A 20113-nucleotide genomic window follows, 5' to 3' on the forward strand; every position below is an offset into this window, starting at 1 on the left:
GTATTTATATAAAATCTGGTTCGAACCTATCAGTGTATGAGAAATTTTTAAATTTTTTAGAGCAACATGACGACTTACAAGTTTGCAATCTGTTTGTTGTAGGTGATTTCAACGTTCCTGAAATTGATGGAGCATCTTATTCACTTAATCAGGGGTCAATCAAAGCTAAAATTATTCATGATATAGTCAGCCGGTATGATTTGTACTCTTTGAATGACATTTTAAATTACACGAATAACACATTAGATCTGGTATTGACGAATGTAACAGAAGCAAAGGTGACAAAATCACAGACACCCCTCGTAAGCGTGGATAATTACCATCCCCCATTAGAAATATATTTTAATTTAACTGTTAAGCCTGTTTTTAATAGTAATAGTAAGGATCAAAATCTTCACAACTATAATTTTAAAAAAGGAGACTATATAAAGTTATATCCATTATTGAGCAATTGTGATTGGTCTCAAATTACTTCCGCAGACAATCCTAACCTGTGTGTAGATCAGTTTTATAAAATTCTATATGACATTCTTGATCAATGCGTACCTGTCAAGAAAAAACTGGATAACAACAAATATCCGGTCTGGTATACAAGAGATTTGATTGAGAAAATAAAATTAAAAAGCAAATATTTCAAAAAATCGAAAAAAAAATTCTTCTTATTTACTTAGATACCAAGAGTTGAGAAAAGATGTTAAATTGGCTATAAAAGAAAATTACTCTAACTACCTATCAAATATTGAAGAAGACATCAATAATAATCCGAATAATTTCTGGAACCACATAAAAAATAAGCGACAAAACTCTAATATTGCCTACAGATTTTCTTATGAAAATCAGTATTTTGATAATGAAGTCGATATCGCTAATGCATTTGCTGATTACTTCAAGTCTGTTTACACTGATAGTGCCCCACCACCAACTGATCTGCATTACCAGAGTTATGACTTAGATCATTTGAACATTTCAAATATTACTCAGTCTGAAATAGCCGAAGCCATTAAAACATTGAAGCCTAGGTCTGCTATAGGTGTTGATGGTATTCCTGCTTATTTCTTTAAAGCCTATACTGACAGTCTTTTAATACCACTACAGAAAATATTCAACGCCTCAATAAGAAACAAGATATTCCCAGACAAGTTTAAAATTGGTCGCATAACACCCATACATAAATCAGGAAACACTAGTTTAGTTTGTAACTATAGGCCCATTACAGTTCTGCCATCGCCATCAAAAATCTTTGAAAAAGTTTTATATAATCGGATATATCATCATGTGTCTCCAGTCATAATTAACGAACAACATGGTTTTGTACCAAAAAAATCAACTATTACAAATTTAATCCTCATTAGTGATTATATTGGTAATAATATTGAATTTCAAGTTGACACGATATATACCGACTTAGCAAAAGCCTTTGATAAGGTCAACCACAATATCTTGATAAAGAAATTGCATGCATATTCTTTTTCAGAAAACTTATTATCTTTACTCAAGTCGTATCTTTCGAATCGCGAGAATTTTGTGAAATTCAACGATAGAAAATCAAATACCTTCGGAACATCTTCGGGTGTACCACAGGGCTCAATACTAGGTCCTTTGCTCTTTGTTATGTTTGTCAACGATATATCTAATTATATTAGGTATACAAAATTTGTGTTATACGCTGATGACTTGAAAATTTACAGATCCATCAAATCATTTGAAGATACTGATTTCATACAAAATGACATTATCTCCATATCTGCTTTCTGTAAGGATAATGACCTGGCTTTGAATGTATCCAAATGTAGAATAATAACTTTTACCAGGAAAAGAAACCCTTTCAAGAGACTCTATAACATTGATAATATTCCTATCGAGAGAGTCAATGAAATCAAGGATCTAGGTGTAGTGTTTACTTCAAACTTCAACTTCAATGAACATATTGAAAGACTGCAAGCGGAATGTTTCAGACGGCTTGGATTCATCCTCAGGACTTGTCATGAATTCACCTTTAAGACTTATGAAGTACTTTTTAATTCTTACATTCGTTCAAAACTCGAATATGCGTGTGTAATATGGTCACCCCAAACGCTGACGCATTCTGATATGCTGGAAAAGGTACAAAAACGATATCTCAGGTCAATGTATCTAAAAAAATATGGAATATACCCTTTTATGATATCCTATGTAAAACAAATGGAAGATTTTAATTTAAGCACCCTTAAGAAACGTCGAGAAAATTTTCAAATATTATTCATATTCAATTTATTACGAAACAACATTTTTCTTCCCGATGTACTCGCTTCCATCAATTTCAGTATACCAGATATCCGCCTGAGGCGAAGAGATTGCATATTTCATAACTTCAACGTAAATTCTCCAGTTGATTGCTCCTTGATAACTACAAACAAATTAGTTGAAAACACTGACATCGATATTTTAAACATTACCGCAACCAATCTCAGATCTCTGTTATTCACTATTCAATAAGAATGAATTAATGTTACATGTTTCTTTTATTTTTAAAGATATGACATATATATTATGAATTTACACACTAGCCCGTATCTATTTCCTATATTTTTTAACACCTATTTGCAATGATTTCATATATTTCATTATAGGGATTTTATATTTATAATAATTTTATTGTCAATTGTATCTTTTTATCTATATATGTGTTAGGTTTAGTGTAGTTTAGGTACTGTGTATATGTAATTGGACTCTGTCTGTATATATTCAGGATAAATGAATAAATGAAAAATATGTAACCATATTATAAGTCAGTCAAAATAATATAAACAACACAATAACACAAACAGCCAATAAAATATAATCAACACACAATTTCTCAAGTATTTAAAGTAAACACTTTAACCAAATGTATTAAAGCTCAAGATCTCAGGTTAGTTGAGTGGTGAATTCTTGAATGGTGTAACAAGTCCTTTGAAGTAGCATTTTTTTCAGCTGTCTTTTGAACACATTAATATTTGGGGAATTCTTAAGAGTTATTGGAAGCATATTGTATAATTTACACCCACTGTACTCTACGCTTTTTTCATACAAAGAAGTTCTATGAGCGTCTGGTACGATTAGATCTTTCGAACGAGTATTGTGGTTATGATTTGGAAGAGAGGACTGAAAATTAGATTTATTTTTGAAAACGTATGCACTAGCCTCTAGTATGTAGGTGCTGGCAACTGTAAGAATTTTTAGCTGTTTAAAAGCATCTCTACCTAAATCACGATACCCTAGCTTAGCTATTATTCTAACTGCATATTTCTGGAGGAGAAATATCCTTTTAACAGAAGCGCTCATACCCCAGTTGAGAATGCCATATCGAAGGTGTGAATGGAAGTTAGCATGGTACAATGCTAAGAGTATACTAGAGCTGCAATGATTTGACATGAGATTAATACTTAATACAATGAGATGAGATTAATACCCTTTTCTAGGCATTGGTTTAAGGATGGCTGATTTTTCTGACGAGAAGAGTCATAAAAAACAGGTCGGATTTTTGTAGTCACGCTGTTTTCTTTTACCACGTGGTGATGTGGTAGATAATGCCCTTCTTCGAGTAAGTCTGACTTGGGTACCTCTTCAATGATACCCTCGGTTTGAAAATCTGGGCATATTGATCACGTAAACCATCTGAATTGAGTTTCTTCAGCAAGGATTCTAATCGTCTTCTGGCTATTTCATAATTACTAGGTAAAGGAGGGTGATCTTCGAGCCAAGACAGACAAACTTCGTATCTGCCATCTTCGTGCCTAACATTGTTTTTCAAGAATCGAGACATGACAAATTCTTCGATTTCTTTCTGTGTCCTCTTTTCTGACGGATCAGAAATCCCAAGCACATCCAATGACCATACGTCAGCAATCGATTCGTATTTGGAAAACATGGACATCACTATCGATGATTTCGGAATTTCTTCATAGTTTTCTTTGAGTTTTCCCATCAGGGTCCAACCTAATAGAGTTTCAATTGCTACTAGGCAGCATTCCAACTTGTATCGGTTACCAGTGAATAATTTTCCAGCTATATCAGCACCAATTAAAATATCGATTGGCCCTTCTCTGACATCAGTAATTTCGATGTCAACAGACTGCAATTTATTTATCCAAGGACCTTTACGAATACAGTTCACATTACTGCATATGATTGTTTGATCAAGGGCTTCAAAATTGCAAGAATATTTATTCTTCGAGTCACTCAATTTTATGCGATAACAATTATGTTTGACAACATTCGTTCTTGAACCACCAAAAAGGGCGTGAATAATTTCTTGCCACAAGCAGTTGTATACCATCCCTACAGCTGCAGATTTCGTGATGTATGATTTTTGAGAACCGGTATCAAAAAATATTCGAGCTGTTCTGGATTTGTCGAATCCATTCAAATTGACGACTAATGTCTATAGAAAAATTTCGGAATGTGAACTGTTTGATAGACTGTTTTCTACACTCGTACTCATAAAACTTGCTTTTGAATCTGAATCTTCGGACTTGGGACACATGATGGCATGATGTTTACCACCTCAAAGAGTGAAAGTTATGGACACACAACATTTCTTGGAAATATGTCCATAATTCAAGCAGATATAACAGAAGGCTTTTCCAAGAAGTTTCTTCTTGCGGTCAAATAATTTCCACTTTTTTGCTTCGGTGCAGAGTTCGCTTGGATGATTTCCACTACAGAAATTACATTTTTTGTGTAGTTTGTTATTTATCAATCCAGTTGCGGTTGGTAGAGAAGAATGATGTGTAGAATTCTACAAGATTTTTCCTCCCAAATCTTTTCTTTAGGCTTTCAATTACTTTTGGGTAATTTTTTGCACTGGGAGGGTAACTATCTATGAGATGACGAGCTTTCGAATTAGGTATCAATGCTTGGATCAGATACTGAAATTTGTCCTCTGGTGCAATGTCTTCATCATCATTCACCCTCTGAAATTGACTACAAAAGGGAAACCATTCTTTGATTTTACTACCAAACTTCCTAAATTCAATTTTTGGTAGTTTGAAAACTTGAAAAAATATACTATACTATAGAGTAGTCCAAGTGGACTACTCCTTTTTTTTTGGTAGTTATCAGTATTACTGATATTTGCTTCTTGTGTACCATTTCAATATTGTGCCAGATATTCAAATATTGAATCTTAAAGAGTGGTAGAATTTTTGCAACTCAATAATTCTTCACTCTGATGTGTGTCATTTATTTTTCAAATGTTTTATCTGAATTAAATGGGGTATGTTTCTGGGAGAGTGAAATTTTTATCTCTTTCATTTACTATATTGTGTAGCAACCCTGTGAATGGTATCTGATTCGATTCTATAACGAATATTTAGAATATAAACTGAATAGAGAATTTTTTTTTGTATAGTTCAGTGTTCATATAAAAGTATTAGTTTCGAATCTATATTTATTTTGTGTAATTCAATGTTTATATGAAAGTAGCTGTTTCGAGAGGGCTTTTCTTCCAGTTTGTGTCTGAGTTACTTTTTTGCATGATCTACACATATATAGTTACTTTTTTGAAATATATTGCTTCCTTCCCTTTCTTTGGAAAATTATCACATTTTTTTCTATAAAGATTGAGAAGTGGAAAGCCAAAACCTTTTGTTTTACCTGTTATGTTATATGTTAGACTATTTGTACTGTTTGTAATTTTATTATGTTATACACATTATGGACGTTTTCCTTGTTTCTGTGTACTATTTTGTAAAAGCAATTTCATACTGTTTCATTATCATTATCTAGTGTTTCAAAAGTACAAATACTGCTCCCATTACTTTATCTTGAATCAGTACAGTTGATTGTGCCTATGTACAGAGGGGGCCAAATTGGATACTTTTAAAAGTAAACTCCTGTTTTCGGATAGATGAAGACTGATGGCTATGTCTGAGGGTCAAATTTTATCACAAACTTAATGGTGAAAACCGTATATCAATATCTATCATCGTTTCTGAGTTAAATGTGCATTTTCTGTAACTTTTTTCCTGTCTAAAATTTCTTGTTTCTATGAAAACATTTCCAAAACACATTTTTACATAGAATTCAATGGCGTGAAACATTTATTTTTTCAAACGAGATCAATAGGTAATGATGCAAAACAATTTTTTATGAGACACCCTGTATATAACTGCATATTTCAAAAGAGCTTAAAATTGAGCAAAAATGCCCAATTGACTTTTTAATATATTTTTGATTTTTTGTAGTTTTTATCATTCATCCATTTATTTTGAATATTTTATTTATTTTTTGTGTGTTTGTATATATTTGACAATCATTTAATGTTAATCCATTTATTAATTCATTTTTTTCAAATTCATAATATGTTTGCTTCACAATAATTTTAACATTTCAAATCCTTTTTTAGACAATGAAAGCCCAAATTTGTAAAATTCACTAAGAAACATTGTCAACCATTTTCAAACAAAAGTTGCAAGAGATATAAAAAAATATAATTACCAATTTCGGCTGAACATGATTGGCAAGAAGTGAAATGTTACATATGACGCATTTTTGTATATTCCTGCTATCTTTTTTTATATATAGTTTTTCATAGGTGTAAACTTTTAAAAACGCTAGTAATTCATTAATACAATTATTATCATTGTTAGCCAGAGCACCCTGATAAATTGAATAATTCCTGTTGGTTAACAATTTTTTGTCGTATTGGGCAAGTTTTTAAATCTATCAAAAAATGTCTGATAAATTGACTCAAACAATTGAAACAAGATAATGTTACAAATGGACGAATAAATGAATTCATCAGATCAATCGTTTGACTCGCTGATGAAAATAAAAACTTGCCCACAATGATCAAGTTGGTGGTAATTTCATCTCTGTTTTTATGCACATATGAAATTGATCCTATATATACAGACTGACAACATGGTTATACTTGTTTTGGCTGAAGAATTGCATTTTCAGATCTGCATAACAACGAATTTAAAGTAGGAAGATCCCAAAGATGTGATGTAGTTATAGAAAGAATGAACATAAATCAAAATATAAAGAATATTTTCAGTAAAGAGCACTTTGTAATTTACAAAGACCCTGACAATGCCTTGGCTTTTATAAGAGATCTCAGCAAATCTGGTACTTATCTTAATGGACATCTCATTGGAAAAAATAATACGAATGTTTTGCAAAATGATGACGTGATTGCTGTTGGTTTAAATAAACGAAAAGGTAATTTATTCAAATGAATGTCAAACTTTCTTTTCATATATTTTTCAGTTTTTGTATACAAATGCATGTATTCGCAAGATATGAATTATTTACCATTCGAATTGAAACAAAAGTATGAACCTTCTACACTACTTGGACGTGGTGCAGCTGGGGAAGTGAGACTTGCTCTGGAAAAGGTAAAATAATTCTAGGTCGAGTTTAGTTTTGAACAATCAACAATTCCAGTTTACTTGTAAAATGGTGGCCATCAAAAAAATTATGAAGTCTAGAAGTACATTATCGCAAATACACAAGCTAACTCATCCCAGTAAAATCAAGACTGAAATCAGCATTCTGCAAACCCTAAAGCATGTAAGTACATTTCTAAGCTAATTTATTTTAGACGAGTACTGAAACAATCTGAATAGAAGAAAGTCATAGTAGCACCAATTTTGAACAAAATAAACTCTGCACACGCAGAAGTGTTAGATACAACTAACCATTGAAGACACACTACTCTTGAAGGACAGGAGTATAAAGTCAAATTCATAAATATTGAAGAAAAAGAACTTTAATAAATGTCAATTTCAAAGTTGAATTGAGTTCGGCCAATTTCTGACATACTCCTACCAGAAGTCTCAGTTTTAGTAGATGAGACCTGACTACAGTAGAATAAACTTTGGGAAGGATTTCATTCGAGTTCAAAGTTTTCATCATTTGAGTTCTGGTAAATATAATCTTTCTATCGGTTTCGATGCTGTCTTCATATTGTGAACATGTCTTCTCTAATGGCTTACTTAACATATGTTTCATAATTCTAATGAGTATCTCTCTTGTCAACCGCCCCACCAGTCCTCTATCGTTGGATTATAGCAATCAAGTTTTTCCATTAGTTTCTCAGCATTATTGCTTTATATGGTGAGTCTTTCTCTTCTTGTCATCTAAAAGAACAATTCGATACAGCCCGAAACCTGTCTGCAACTGTGTTCCAGTAATTGAAAATCTATTGCAGCAGTTGTATCGCCAACAGCAGATGCATGAAAAACTTCAGTGAAGAATCCTGCACTGACACCTGTCGGAGGAATTGAGACTGGCCTGAACGAATTGTTCTTTTAGATGATTTGATTTCTAGCCAGTCTTCAATTATGCCCACTGACTGTATGTGAGAAATTTCTCTTCTTGCACAAAATTTTCTAAAATCTCCTAGAAAACTATCTGTTGGCAGAGAATTGACCAGTTCCAGATAATCAAAATAGATAGGATGGCGGTGCAAGTGAATAAACAGATCCAAACCTTTTCTGTATTTAAAAAAAAAGTCCAGCAAAATCTATGCCTGTTAATTTGAATACCTCTATATCACACGGCTTTCTGATAGTGAAACAGGATAATATTCATGTTTCTTGGAAATGAACCCTTTCAGTGTCACTTTTTTTTCAGGTTTGAAGGCCGATCTCCGATGGAGATTACCTCAAAATAAACCTTTGAAGTAGCTAGCCACTCGAGCAAGCGAAACGTCAGGAAAAACCATTTTGTCAGTGAACCTTTTGTATTCTGCATATTTCGAAATCATATTTCTAATCGTTTTTGTAGCATTTAAAATCCAAGATCGCTCTTTCTATAAACAAAGTAATCCTTATATTCTTACATGACATTTGATGATATGGAAATTGTGTATTAATAGTGTAACTCTTTCCTTTCAATTATCTTTATACTTAAGTAAACCTTGTTCATTTCAAAAGGAATATAATGAAATCAATCTTTTATACTATGGAGTCTTCTTTCTTTATCTTCATTGTGTTTCTCAATATGCTCCTCCAGTAGTGACATACTTGTGACTTGATGCCGGGGTCACGTCACCTGGAAAGTACCAAGTACCTGCCACTATCTTTTCAGTTTTTAACTCATCGTTGGTGGACGAGCAATTCAATTTGTTTACATTTTCAGCCGTGTGTTATAAATATGGAAGACATTGTTGAAACTCCTGAAGAGGTATACATAGTTCTGGATTATATGAAAGGAGGTGAATTGACCAACAGAATTTTGTCCAATATCCCATTGAGTGAATCCAATGTAAAATTTCTATTTTATCAAATGGTTTTAGCGGTGCAATTCCTTCATGGTAAAGGTATAACGCATCGGGATTTGAAGGTAGGTAAAAAAATAGCCCAATATCAAATTAGGAATATATTGTCTGTCAAATGTAAAAATATTTCATAGGCTTTAGTCATAAAAATTTTAATAGAAGTCAATTTCAACCTTCTGTCAGCTATCAGACTCGAAGGCTTCTACTTGAGTAGTTACTCTAGTCGATCCTACCTTAAATATGAAGGTGTAGATATTTGAGTAAGAAATAATTCAAGAATTATTGATCTTTGAAATGTGGGCCACTTCTTATGAATTTAATAACTCCAAACACAATTTAATGAATTGTTACAGGTCTCCGTCGAAGGATTCAAATTTATTTTTCACCAAAATTTGTGATGTACTTGACCATCTGTACAAACCAGCTATGTAATTATTTATTTATGCTGACTACAACTTTGATCGATATATCTATAGTAATCTCAAAAATGTGTGTTCTGTGATGTCTTATTTTAATCTTTTGCCAAGTAGTGGGTTGGCCTAAAAGACTCGGTAATACAAATTGTACTATAATTGATCAAATTTCCTCAAGCAATTGCTATGTTCTGGATAGTTTGATATCAGATCACTGAACGGTCTATTTCGAAATCAGAGACTTCGACATGAAAAAAGGTACAGAGTCCATGAAACAAATAAATGTTTTAATGAAAGATATCAAACTAATAAGAAGATACCAAAATAGTATCGATATTCAACAACCATTTTTTAAAACTCTGTTGGCATTAATGAGTAAAATTCAAAGAGAACTATTAAATACTGGTGATTCACATCTAAATGATAACAACCCTTCCACAATAACCCTATTTTTCAACTGAATGTTGGACATGCTTAGTAACGGAACGAAGAATAAAAAAATCTCAGTGTCCCAGTATATTTTGAAAAAGATCCTACCTTTTATAAGGTTCGTTCCAACCACCGTCAGAAACAGTTTCTGACAGTCAGGATTCTGCGCAGTAATGTGATTGCGTTCCAACGTGAGTTTCCAACCATTAGTAAACTATCAGTTTTCTGTTCCATCCAAGATTCAAACCTGTTCGAAATCTATCAGAATGGTTTGAGGATTATCTTCTAACCATCAATCTGACGCATGCGTATTCCGTATTACTGTTTCTGTTTTATGTTCATGCAACTTACAAACAACATAACCTGCAAAAATTGTTATAAAATAAATTATGTATTTGCTGGCGCAGGAAAAATTGGGAATTCTTTAAGTGAACCTATAATATGAACATCTTTAATTACACAAATTAATTATTGCGGTGACCTCCCAGTTCCATGTTGATAAGTAAATAGAATAGAGATATAAAATACTGCAACCTTCTTTCACTCTCCAGAAATACACTTGAATAGATTTATTTTTGAAGAATTGAAGGGGTTATATTTTTAGGAGTGACATTCGTTGTGGAATGTTTGAAATACAAACTGAGTAAAGAAAAGTATCTTTTGTATAATTCAGTGTTCATATAGAAGTATTTGTTTCGAAAGAATTTTTTTTTTTCTTTCGTGTAATTCAATGTTTATATGAAAGTAGCTGTTTCAGGAGGACATGCTTTCAGTTTGTGTCTGAAAGTTACTTATTTGCATGATCTACACATCCATGTATAGAGTTGCTTATTTTCAAATTGATTACTTCCTTCCTTTCTTTGGGAGATTGCCTCATCCCCTTTTTTTGTATTAAGATGGAGTAGTAGAAAGCCAAAAACTTTCTTTCCCAAATTATTTTTAAAGGTTATGTTGAAATTCCATGCCAAACTTCAGTTGAACTATCAGCTGTTCCAATCAGAAATTTCAAATTAATCAGAAACCAATATTTACCAGACATGCGCGTTGACAACGATTTACAAACAGTTGGAAATCTGTTTGTGACTCAATGTTGGAACGAACCTATAATCGAACCCATTCTATTTCTTGTCAACCTTTCTTTGTCTGGAGGGTTTCCAGTCATCTTGAAGATGGGAAAAATTGTTTCAATTCAAAAAATGAATTGTATAAGTTTAGACCAATAACTGTTCCACAAAGTTCAGCAAACATTTTTGAATATTCTTTCTTAGATTGTGTCATGATTTTCATAAATAAACATAATATCCTGAGTCAAGTGCAACATGGTTTTCGAACTAGGCAAATCAATATAAGTTGCATTGATAAGCTTTGTAAATAATTTGGTGCGAGTGATTGACACCGCCGAGTGTCCTGCTACAGTTTGCGATTTGAGAAGGGCATTCGATTGCGTGAGTCACTCAAAGATGTTGAATATTTTGAAGTCGTACGAATTGAGGGAAAATCGAATGACTGGATTTCTTCCTTTTTGAAAGATCGTTCACAATGTATTGAACATCACATCACAAAAAGTTACATCTAAAGGAGATCTATATTAGGACCTATTTTATTTAACCGATACATTAATAACCTAGGAACTGAGATTGTCTATTCCAAATATTTGGCATAAGCTGATATTTTTTTACTGGTGTCAGCTGGGAGTACAAAAGGTTTGAAAAAATAAATGTGAATAGGTTTTACTTGCAGCTTCAATTTTTTCTGTAACCACGATCTCTTTTTTGATACTCATAAAACTCAAATCATTCGTTTTCATAATGTTCAACATAAAATTGAATTTGTGAAATCGAGTATAGATAATATAAACTTGCCAGAGATAAGTAATAATGTAAAATTTCTTGGCATGTTCACATGGACGAGCACCTGAACTGGCATTCACACTGTGGAAGTTCATTTTCCAAAATGAATTCTGCTCAGTATATGTGTAGGAATCTGAGAACAATATTAAACACCACTCAACTTTCTACCGTTTATTTTGCACAAGTTGAATCTGGGTTAAAACAAGTTTTGATAGCTCAAAATCTATATTACGTTTTATTTTTATTATTCATAAAAGAGCGTCTTGTAGAAATATATTCACTACTTTTCGTATTTTAACTGTAACTTGTCTTTTTGTTTACGAATTATCAGTCTATATATTCAATTACACAAGCAATTTCAAATCGAACAAAGATATAGGTACCTAATATAAACGCTCATAAAAAAATTATTCCCGCGCCCTACTACATCAAATCTAGTAAGAACCTCAATAAATTCAAGTTTATTCTAAAGTCTTATATACTTGAAAATTGTTCTCATGCTGTTCAAGATTTTTTTTTTATCAAAGTATACGTTGTATTGTTTTTTTATTGTATGTGATTGCATTTTATTATGTGTAATATTAATTGCTATATGTAGTTTTTTTTTTGTTAAATTGTTTCTCTTGACTATTCCTATGCTGCACGTATTTTTGTCTTATAAAGTTTGTTTTTCAACTTTTAACAAAACACATCCTCGTTTATGCATATTAGCACACTTTGAGAACTATAATGCATTAACATAACACTTTTTTTTCCAGCCTGAAAATGTTCTATTATTTTCAGAAGAAATAGAGACTCTGGTTAAAGTATCAGATTTTGGACTAAGTAAAGTAACTGAAGGTGACGACATGATGACAACCATTTGCGGTACCATGAACTATATAGCTCCAGAAATACTTGACAATCGTATCCCTGAATATAATAAGCAGGTTGATGTATGGAGCTTAGGGGTTATATTATTTTACATGCTTTCCAAAAGACTCCCTTTCCAGTAACATCTCGATTATACATGTTGTTATTATTATTATTGAATCATTGTCTTTTAGGAGTTCTGATAGAACAGTTCATCAGAAACTGATTATATCTGGTTGTTATATGATGGAAAAAGAAAGTTGGGACGGCATATCAGCCAGCGCAAAAGATCTTGTTGAAAAAATGCTTAATGTCAAACCGCAAAAAAGAATCTGTATTCAAGATGTACTGAAGCACTCATGGCTTGAAAGTGTGAGTATTTTTCTTTAAACTACATATAGCTTGTCCAAAAAGAAAAATTCAATACATCTGGTCGGATATCAGCAGGTTGACTAGAGATTTTCACTCTTGAAACCATTGCTATTGCGAAAGTTGGTTTGATTTCAAAGACGAGCGCAAGCGTAGCCGTCTTATTGAAATGACGGTAATTCAAAACATTCGTACTGTTTTAATCAACAATGGCTGGGCAAGGAATATTATCTCTACAAACAAATAAATTATGAACAAATGAAGCCACCATTGATGGTGGCTTCATTTGTTCATAATTCAGTTGAGGCTAATAATTGTGAACAATTAAAAAGGTGATTGAAACGTCATGGGCGTCCGCAAAAAGGAAAAAAGTGAGCTGATTGAGAGGATAGGTATCAGCATTTGTTTACTATCTAAAAACCTATAAAAAAATAGTATTTACAGTTTTATTCTTATTAATAATGTCAATTTTTTTTATGTAATTGAAAATATATTTCAGTTGACAAGAGTATCATTTATGGGACTAATAAATAAATCAAGCCATTAATATTTTGAGGCTGTACATATGACATTAATTAATTAGACAAATATGTAAATACTGAATTGAATATGTTTAGTAATTTTTATTAAAGGAAAATATTTAATACAACATAATATATATGAAATTTACAGTCAAAAATGCAATAAGGAATAATGTACGTATTTTGAAATTCCTGATAGCTTAAAGGATCATGGTTTTGTTCAGTTGGACCACTTTCTCCAATGAAATGTAGTGAGCAAATATAAGTATCCTTGGTAACATCATCAATAGATTTAAAGCCTCGGTCACTCCTGCCACATTTTTTCATTCATAATTCACATTTCGCACATTTTGCGCATGCTTTAATATGTAATTTGCTTGATGATTTGATTATATTTTTTTGCGATATTCAAGACAAGGCTTTGGAAAATTTATAAAATAGTATGTGTTGGTTTTGAATGATTTGTATCGTGTATCACTTTCACATACTCCATAACAACACCGTTTTGTTGTTTCTTTTCGTACAGATAACATAATTATAATGGAGTATAAACATTTCTTTCTGATTATTTTGACTTACTACTTTTTTTTCACTTTTTTACAATTGATAAACTTCAATTTATATTTTAATTTTTAAAACATGAGTTGCGGGCTCTTTAACATGGTTGTTTACAAAACACAGTACGAAAAAGATGGCTGATACTGACAAATGCGCACCAAAAAAAAAAGTGATGAAAAGGCCTATTTGATAATATTTTAATGTGAATTAATTTTGGACTTTGATTATTCCTTGGTTATGATTACATGTTGAAAGGTATCTGTTCGTTGATAGATGACATTCAGAAAAGCAAATTGAAATAATTTAATGTCAATTTCTAAATGGAACATCATTTCACAAAAGACACAATATTTCACTTATTAAATTCACCAATGCCTCGACCTTATCGTGCTTTTCTCTTGCGATCTTCATTTTCCTGTGCTGAAATAATCATTGTCAAATAACTACCATCTTGTGCACATCCATTTGCATCCTGTCCTTATTTTACTCTTTAAGCTTCAAAAAATCTTGACTACAAATCACTATATATTTCCACGAAGTTTCTTTTATTTTTTAAACAATGATTATAACTTGAATTTTATGTGTTTATTATGATACTTTACATATAGCATCAGTAAAATACATAAGTGAAAGCGCATCTAGTCAGGAAGAAAACGAACTATGCAGATCATGAATAAAACATTACACTGGAACTAAAAACTGGCTTAATGAGAGGGCTGTTTGGTCAAAATATAAGATAAATTTCAATTTTTCTCAAAAAATATTCATTTATTCATCAATTTCTATTTTGTGTCCTTCAAAGTAGTCCCCCTCAGATATAATATAACATTGTCATCGGTTGTTGATATGCTGCGGCGTCCAGGGCGAGCGTCGTCATTCACATCTTCTCGATCTTCTGTGAAAAGCTTGTACCACTTGTAAACATTTTTCTGACTCGGAGTACAATTACCGTATTCCATTGTCAACATTTCAAGTGTTTTGGACCACTAAATTCCATTTTTTTCACACAATTCAATGCCTATTCTTTGATAAATTTTTTTCGATAGCAGACGATCGCTGAACACGTAAAACACTTCCAACTTTCAAGCCTCTCACCAACAAACTAAACATGCTAAACAGCTCAAACTGTTAACACATGTTAGAGACGAGTGTACCAACGTAAAAAAATCGTCAATCGGATTTACGGAGGCTGCAAAATTTTGCGAAATTTGAACATACACCTTATTTTTTTCAACACACACACACACACATATATATATATATATATATATATATATATATATATATATATATATATATATATATAGAATAAATTGAACACCCTGTGTGACCGCCAATATTTGTATTTTGTCGAACTCGAGTAATAAGGTAATATTATAGAAATTTAGATTCCTATCTGTTTCCTGAATAGAGATGTGTAACACCGCGTCACTGTTGGAGGACCTTGTGTGTGTGTATATATATATATATACACACACACACACACATATATATATATATATATATATATATATATATATATATATATATATATATATATATATGTATATGTATATACATACATATATACACATCTCTATTCAGGAAACAGATAGGAATCTAAATTTCTATAATATTACCTTATTACTCGAGTTCGACAAAATACAAATATTGGCGGTCACACAGGGTGTTCAATTTATTCTGGGCGGATCCCAACTGTGTTTTTTCTAATGGTAACCTATATTTTTTATCGTTTTTTCGGTTTCTACATAGAAAATAAAAGACACTTTATGACTATCTTCACTTCGAAAATATTGTTGGTTTTCGAGATATCTAGCATGACAGATTTTTTTTCCAATATTCGTCACTCAGAATATTTGAAATTATAAAGTTGTGCCAAGTCTTATTGAATTTTTTTTTGGTCAAATATTCTACATTGGTAACTCTCTCAACCGATATATCTGAAATCTACCTGTGATATACAGGGTATGAAAAACCGCTTGCCACATATTGTAAATAAAAATTTGCAGAATCTTCCTTATTTTAAATGGAACATAAGGAGCGCCAACGAAACCTCTACAAATTTCATCAAGTATTCCCTATGGCTAGGTTCTATAGTTTTTCTTAAAAAAGCATTTTTTTCGAAAAATGGTCGTTCTTCCTATTTCTACGCCATAAACTCGATGAAAGGCTTTTTTCAAAGCGAAATCCATTTGACGACTGATAAGAATGTACGAAAGATATCTTGTTTCAATTTTGTACATTATAGCGTGTCCTGTAGTTTTTTTTTTTTCAAAAACTGACAACTCTCTATTGTATCGCCATAATGTCAATGATTTTTTACTGTGAAATCCATATGTGACGGCTGTGATCGAGATATATGTTATGTTTATAACACATTTATTCTCTAAATAGTACACCGTGCAATTTCTTCATTTGATGCATAGTTTTTGTCCAAGCCTTTCCTTAAAATATCGCCCCATGCCTAAAATTACCTGTTGCTAGATAAACAAGTTTTTAATTACACCGCAAAATGTACGTTCTTGAATAATTATAACAATTTCAATAATCTCGAAATTTGTGTCATATTTTTTCGGTCTAAAACAACCTTCAGCGAATAAACGATTTGTTGAAACTGGATGTATCAATTATTCTAAACATGAGCGCATCAAGCCAGCTACTAATGAAGATAATGAATTGCAAGTTCTTCTTGCTGTTGAAGAAGATCCTAGTAGGAGTCAACGACAAATTGGTGAAATAATGGATATAAATGAGAGATCAGTGCAACGAGTTTTGAAGAAACATCGCTTTCATCCATCTCATACTACTGTAAGCCGATTTTGAGAAAAGAGTGTGATTTTGCAATTGGGCCATGGGAAAAATTCGTCGAAACGAATATTTTTTCAATAACATTTTATGGTCGGATGAATCGACATTCCATAAAAATGGATTTGTGAATCGACATAATTACCATTATTATTCCACAGAAAATCCCCACTTGTTGAGACAGGTGGACTATCAACATAGGTGGTCAATAGATGTCTGGGGAAGCATCATTGGAGAATATGTAATTGGCCCATACTTTTTTCAGGGACATATGAATGGAACAATATGTGCACCTGCTCACTATTCGGCAGAAGTGAGAGATCATCTAAATGAATGATTTCCCAATAAATGTATAGGACGGAATGGGCCTGTACGGTGGCCCGCTGGATCACCAGATTTAACAAAACTGGATTTTTTCTTATGGGGATACATAAAAATATGGTTTACGTCGAGCCACCAGCCTCTTCCGAAAATATGCGACTTAGAATAACGAATGCTTTTGACAGCATTACACCAGCTGTCTTGTGCAGGATAGAACAGTCTTTCAAACATAGACTTCAGATCAGCATTCAAGAAAATGGAAGACATGTTGAACATATTTTATAAAAGTTTCATTATCAACTTTCATTGAACTCTTCCTTTTTTAGTTTTGTAGTTTGTCAGTTGACAAATTTAAATATCTAGAACTTGAGCCTTGAATTCATGAATATACACCATAATATGAAAAAAAAATAGTAATATTCATAATGTTTTTTCATTTAATCTTGTTTGGTTTGATATTGCACGATTTATGGGAAAAATTCTGAATCCAATGAAAAAAATAATTTTTCATTTAGAAAAATGTGATAGGTACATACATTTATTTCGTAAAAAAATATTTGTTTGAACACGCTATAATGTACCAAATTGAAACAAGATATTTTTTGTATATTCTTATCAGTGGTCAAATGGACATCGAGTTTATGACGTAGAAATAGGAAGAACGACCATTTTCCGAAAAGCATGCTTTTTAAAAAAAAACTATTGAACCTAGCCATAGGGAATACTCAATGAAATTTGTAGAGGTTTTGTTGCCGCTCCTTGTGGATCAATAATATACAGGGTATTCCATTTAAAATAAGGAAGATTCTGCAAATTTTTATTTACAATATGTGGCAAGCGGTTTTTCATACCCTGTATATCACAGGTAGATTTCAGATATATCGTTTGAGAGAGTTACCAATGTAAAATATTTGACCAGAAAAAAAAATTCAATTGGACTTGGCACAACTTTATAATTTGAAATATTCTGAGTGACGAATATTGGAAAAAAAACCTGTCATGCTAGATATCTCGAAAACCGTCAATATTTTCGGAGTGAAGTACCCTTTATTTTCTATGTAGAAACCGAAAAAGCAATAAAAAATATAGGTTTCTATTAAAAAAAACACAGTTGGGATCCGCCCAGAAAAAATTGAACACCCTGTGTGACTGCCAATATTTTTATTTTGTCGAGCTCGTGTAATGAGGTAATATTATAGAAATTTAGATTCCTATCTGTTTCCTAAATAGAGATATGGAACACCGCGACCCTGTATACATATATAATTGACAAACAGTGATAGATGAAATAGCCGATTTTCTAACCATAGAGTTAACAGTCATCAATTTGACGTTTGTTTGTTTCAATGTTTTGAACTCAATGGAAATTACATTTGCGTACAAGAAATTTCTCATTGAATCTCAATAACAGTTTCAATAGGTTCAGTTCGGTAAACTAACATCCTTCACTCTATGATGAGCAATTAATCAGTTTTACTGATCATGTCCTAACTTTTACAACACATATTGAAATTGTGGTTTGAATAAATTGAATAATGAACTACTTTAGGGCTCTGTTTTGGCTCTGCTCTGTTCAGTTTTCATATTGCAGATAAGGCCAATATGAAATAAAAAAAGTTCAGATATGCAGAAATTTAATAATGAACTCCCTCAGGGCTCCATTTTGGCTCCGCTTTGTTCAGCTTTTATATTGCATATATGCCCAATATGCAATCAATGTTCGGATATGCAGATGACTGGACATTGGCATTCAACTCAAAAACTTCTGAGAAACTGAACTAACTCTAATGGCTGATCTCGTCACCCTTGGAAGATACTTCCAAAAATGGAAACTAACCAAAAAAAAGTCAGAAGCATGCTGTTTTCATTTGAGTACAACAGAAAAAGAGCTCGATGGGTCTTTGAAAAAAAAACAATTTATCTGCAACAGATTTCCGATGTCACATTAGACAGAACATCAACATTATAAGTATATCTGACAAAATTTCGCCACGAAAATCAAAATTCGAAATAATACTCATCACAATCTATGTGACACTACATGGGAATTATCTTCAGTTGAGACTTTATGAATATCTGCACTTTGTCTAGGCTTCTCAGCAGCTGAATATTCCTTTTTTTTGGTCAAACAGCGCTCACTTCAAGAAAATTGAAGTAGAACTACAACAACATGCGAATTATCACCAGCCCCTATTTACCAACTCCTCGTCCTAAGCCATAACCCACCACTAGATCTTCCAAAAAAACATGTTCTTAGGAAGGAATACGAGAAAGTTATCAGCAACCCCTAACTCCTGCTTCATGAAAATCTACAGAGATCTTGACCAGCAAAAACTGAGAACAATTTCAATGTTGTCAGCACCTTGCAGACGGAATGTAGGCAGAAATCATCCCTACGATTTCATGTGTTACACAAAAGACAACTGATTTTGAACTACCAAGAAAAACATGGACACGCCTCGATAGAGTTGATACAAACCATAGCAAATATGTAAACTTCTTATACAAGTGCACTAAACTTCCATCTCCCATGTGCAACCTGTGGTTTTGGCAGGCAGACATGCATTGGAAGGACTTATGAAGTCAATCACGAAAGTTTCTTGTTGGTGTATTTCATCAGTTCGGACTTCCATTGTCTAATATAATATAAATTGATTTGAAATCCCTGAAAAAAATTAAATGGATTAACCGAAAATAACAATTTTATTAAACAAGCAACAACCAAAAAAAAAATTGAAATATTATTTT

General features: G+C 32.3%; 1 protein-coding gene across 1 annotated transcript in view; it reads left to right on the top strand.

Annotated features, from left to right (window-relative positions):
- LOC111515892 (ovarian-specific serine/threonine-protein kinase Lok) overlaps window positions 1–20113 on the top strand; it is a 34891-nt gene that overhangs the window by 12201 nt on the left and 2577 nt on the right. Inside the window, exons 4-9 of the mRNA XM_074179980.1 lie at window positions 6925–7185; window positions 7234–7361; window positions 7411–7536; window positions 9109–9312; window positions 12698–12930; window positions 12986–13163. Of these exons, the coding sequence (XP_074036081.1) occupies window positions 6925–7185; window positions 7234–7361; window positions 7411–7536; window positions 9109–9312; window positions 12698–12930; window positions 12986–13163 (1130 nt within the window). The remainder of the gene's footprint in view (window positions 1–6924; window positions 7186–7233; window positions 7362–7410; window positions 7537–9108; window positions 9313–12697; window positions 12931–12985; window positions 13164–20113) is intronic.

This window comes from Leptinotarsa decemlineata, unplaced genomic scaffold, assembly GCF_025532065.1.
Source record: "Leptinotarsa decemlineata unplaced genomic scaffold, Ldec_3_MD MMD2_tig00026282_RagTag_RagTag, whole genome shotgun sequence".
NCBI classification, from domain to species: Eukaryota; Metazoa; Arthropoda; class Insecta; order Coleoptera; family Chrysomelidae; genus Leptinotarsa; species Leptinotarsa decemlineata.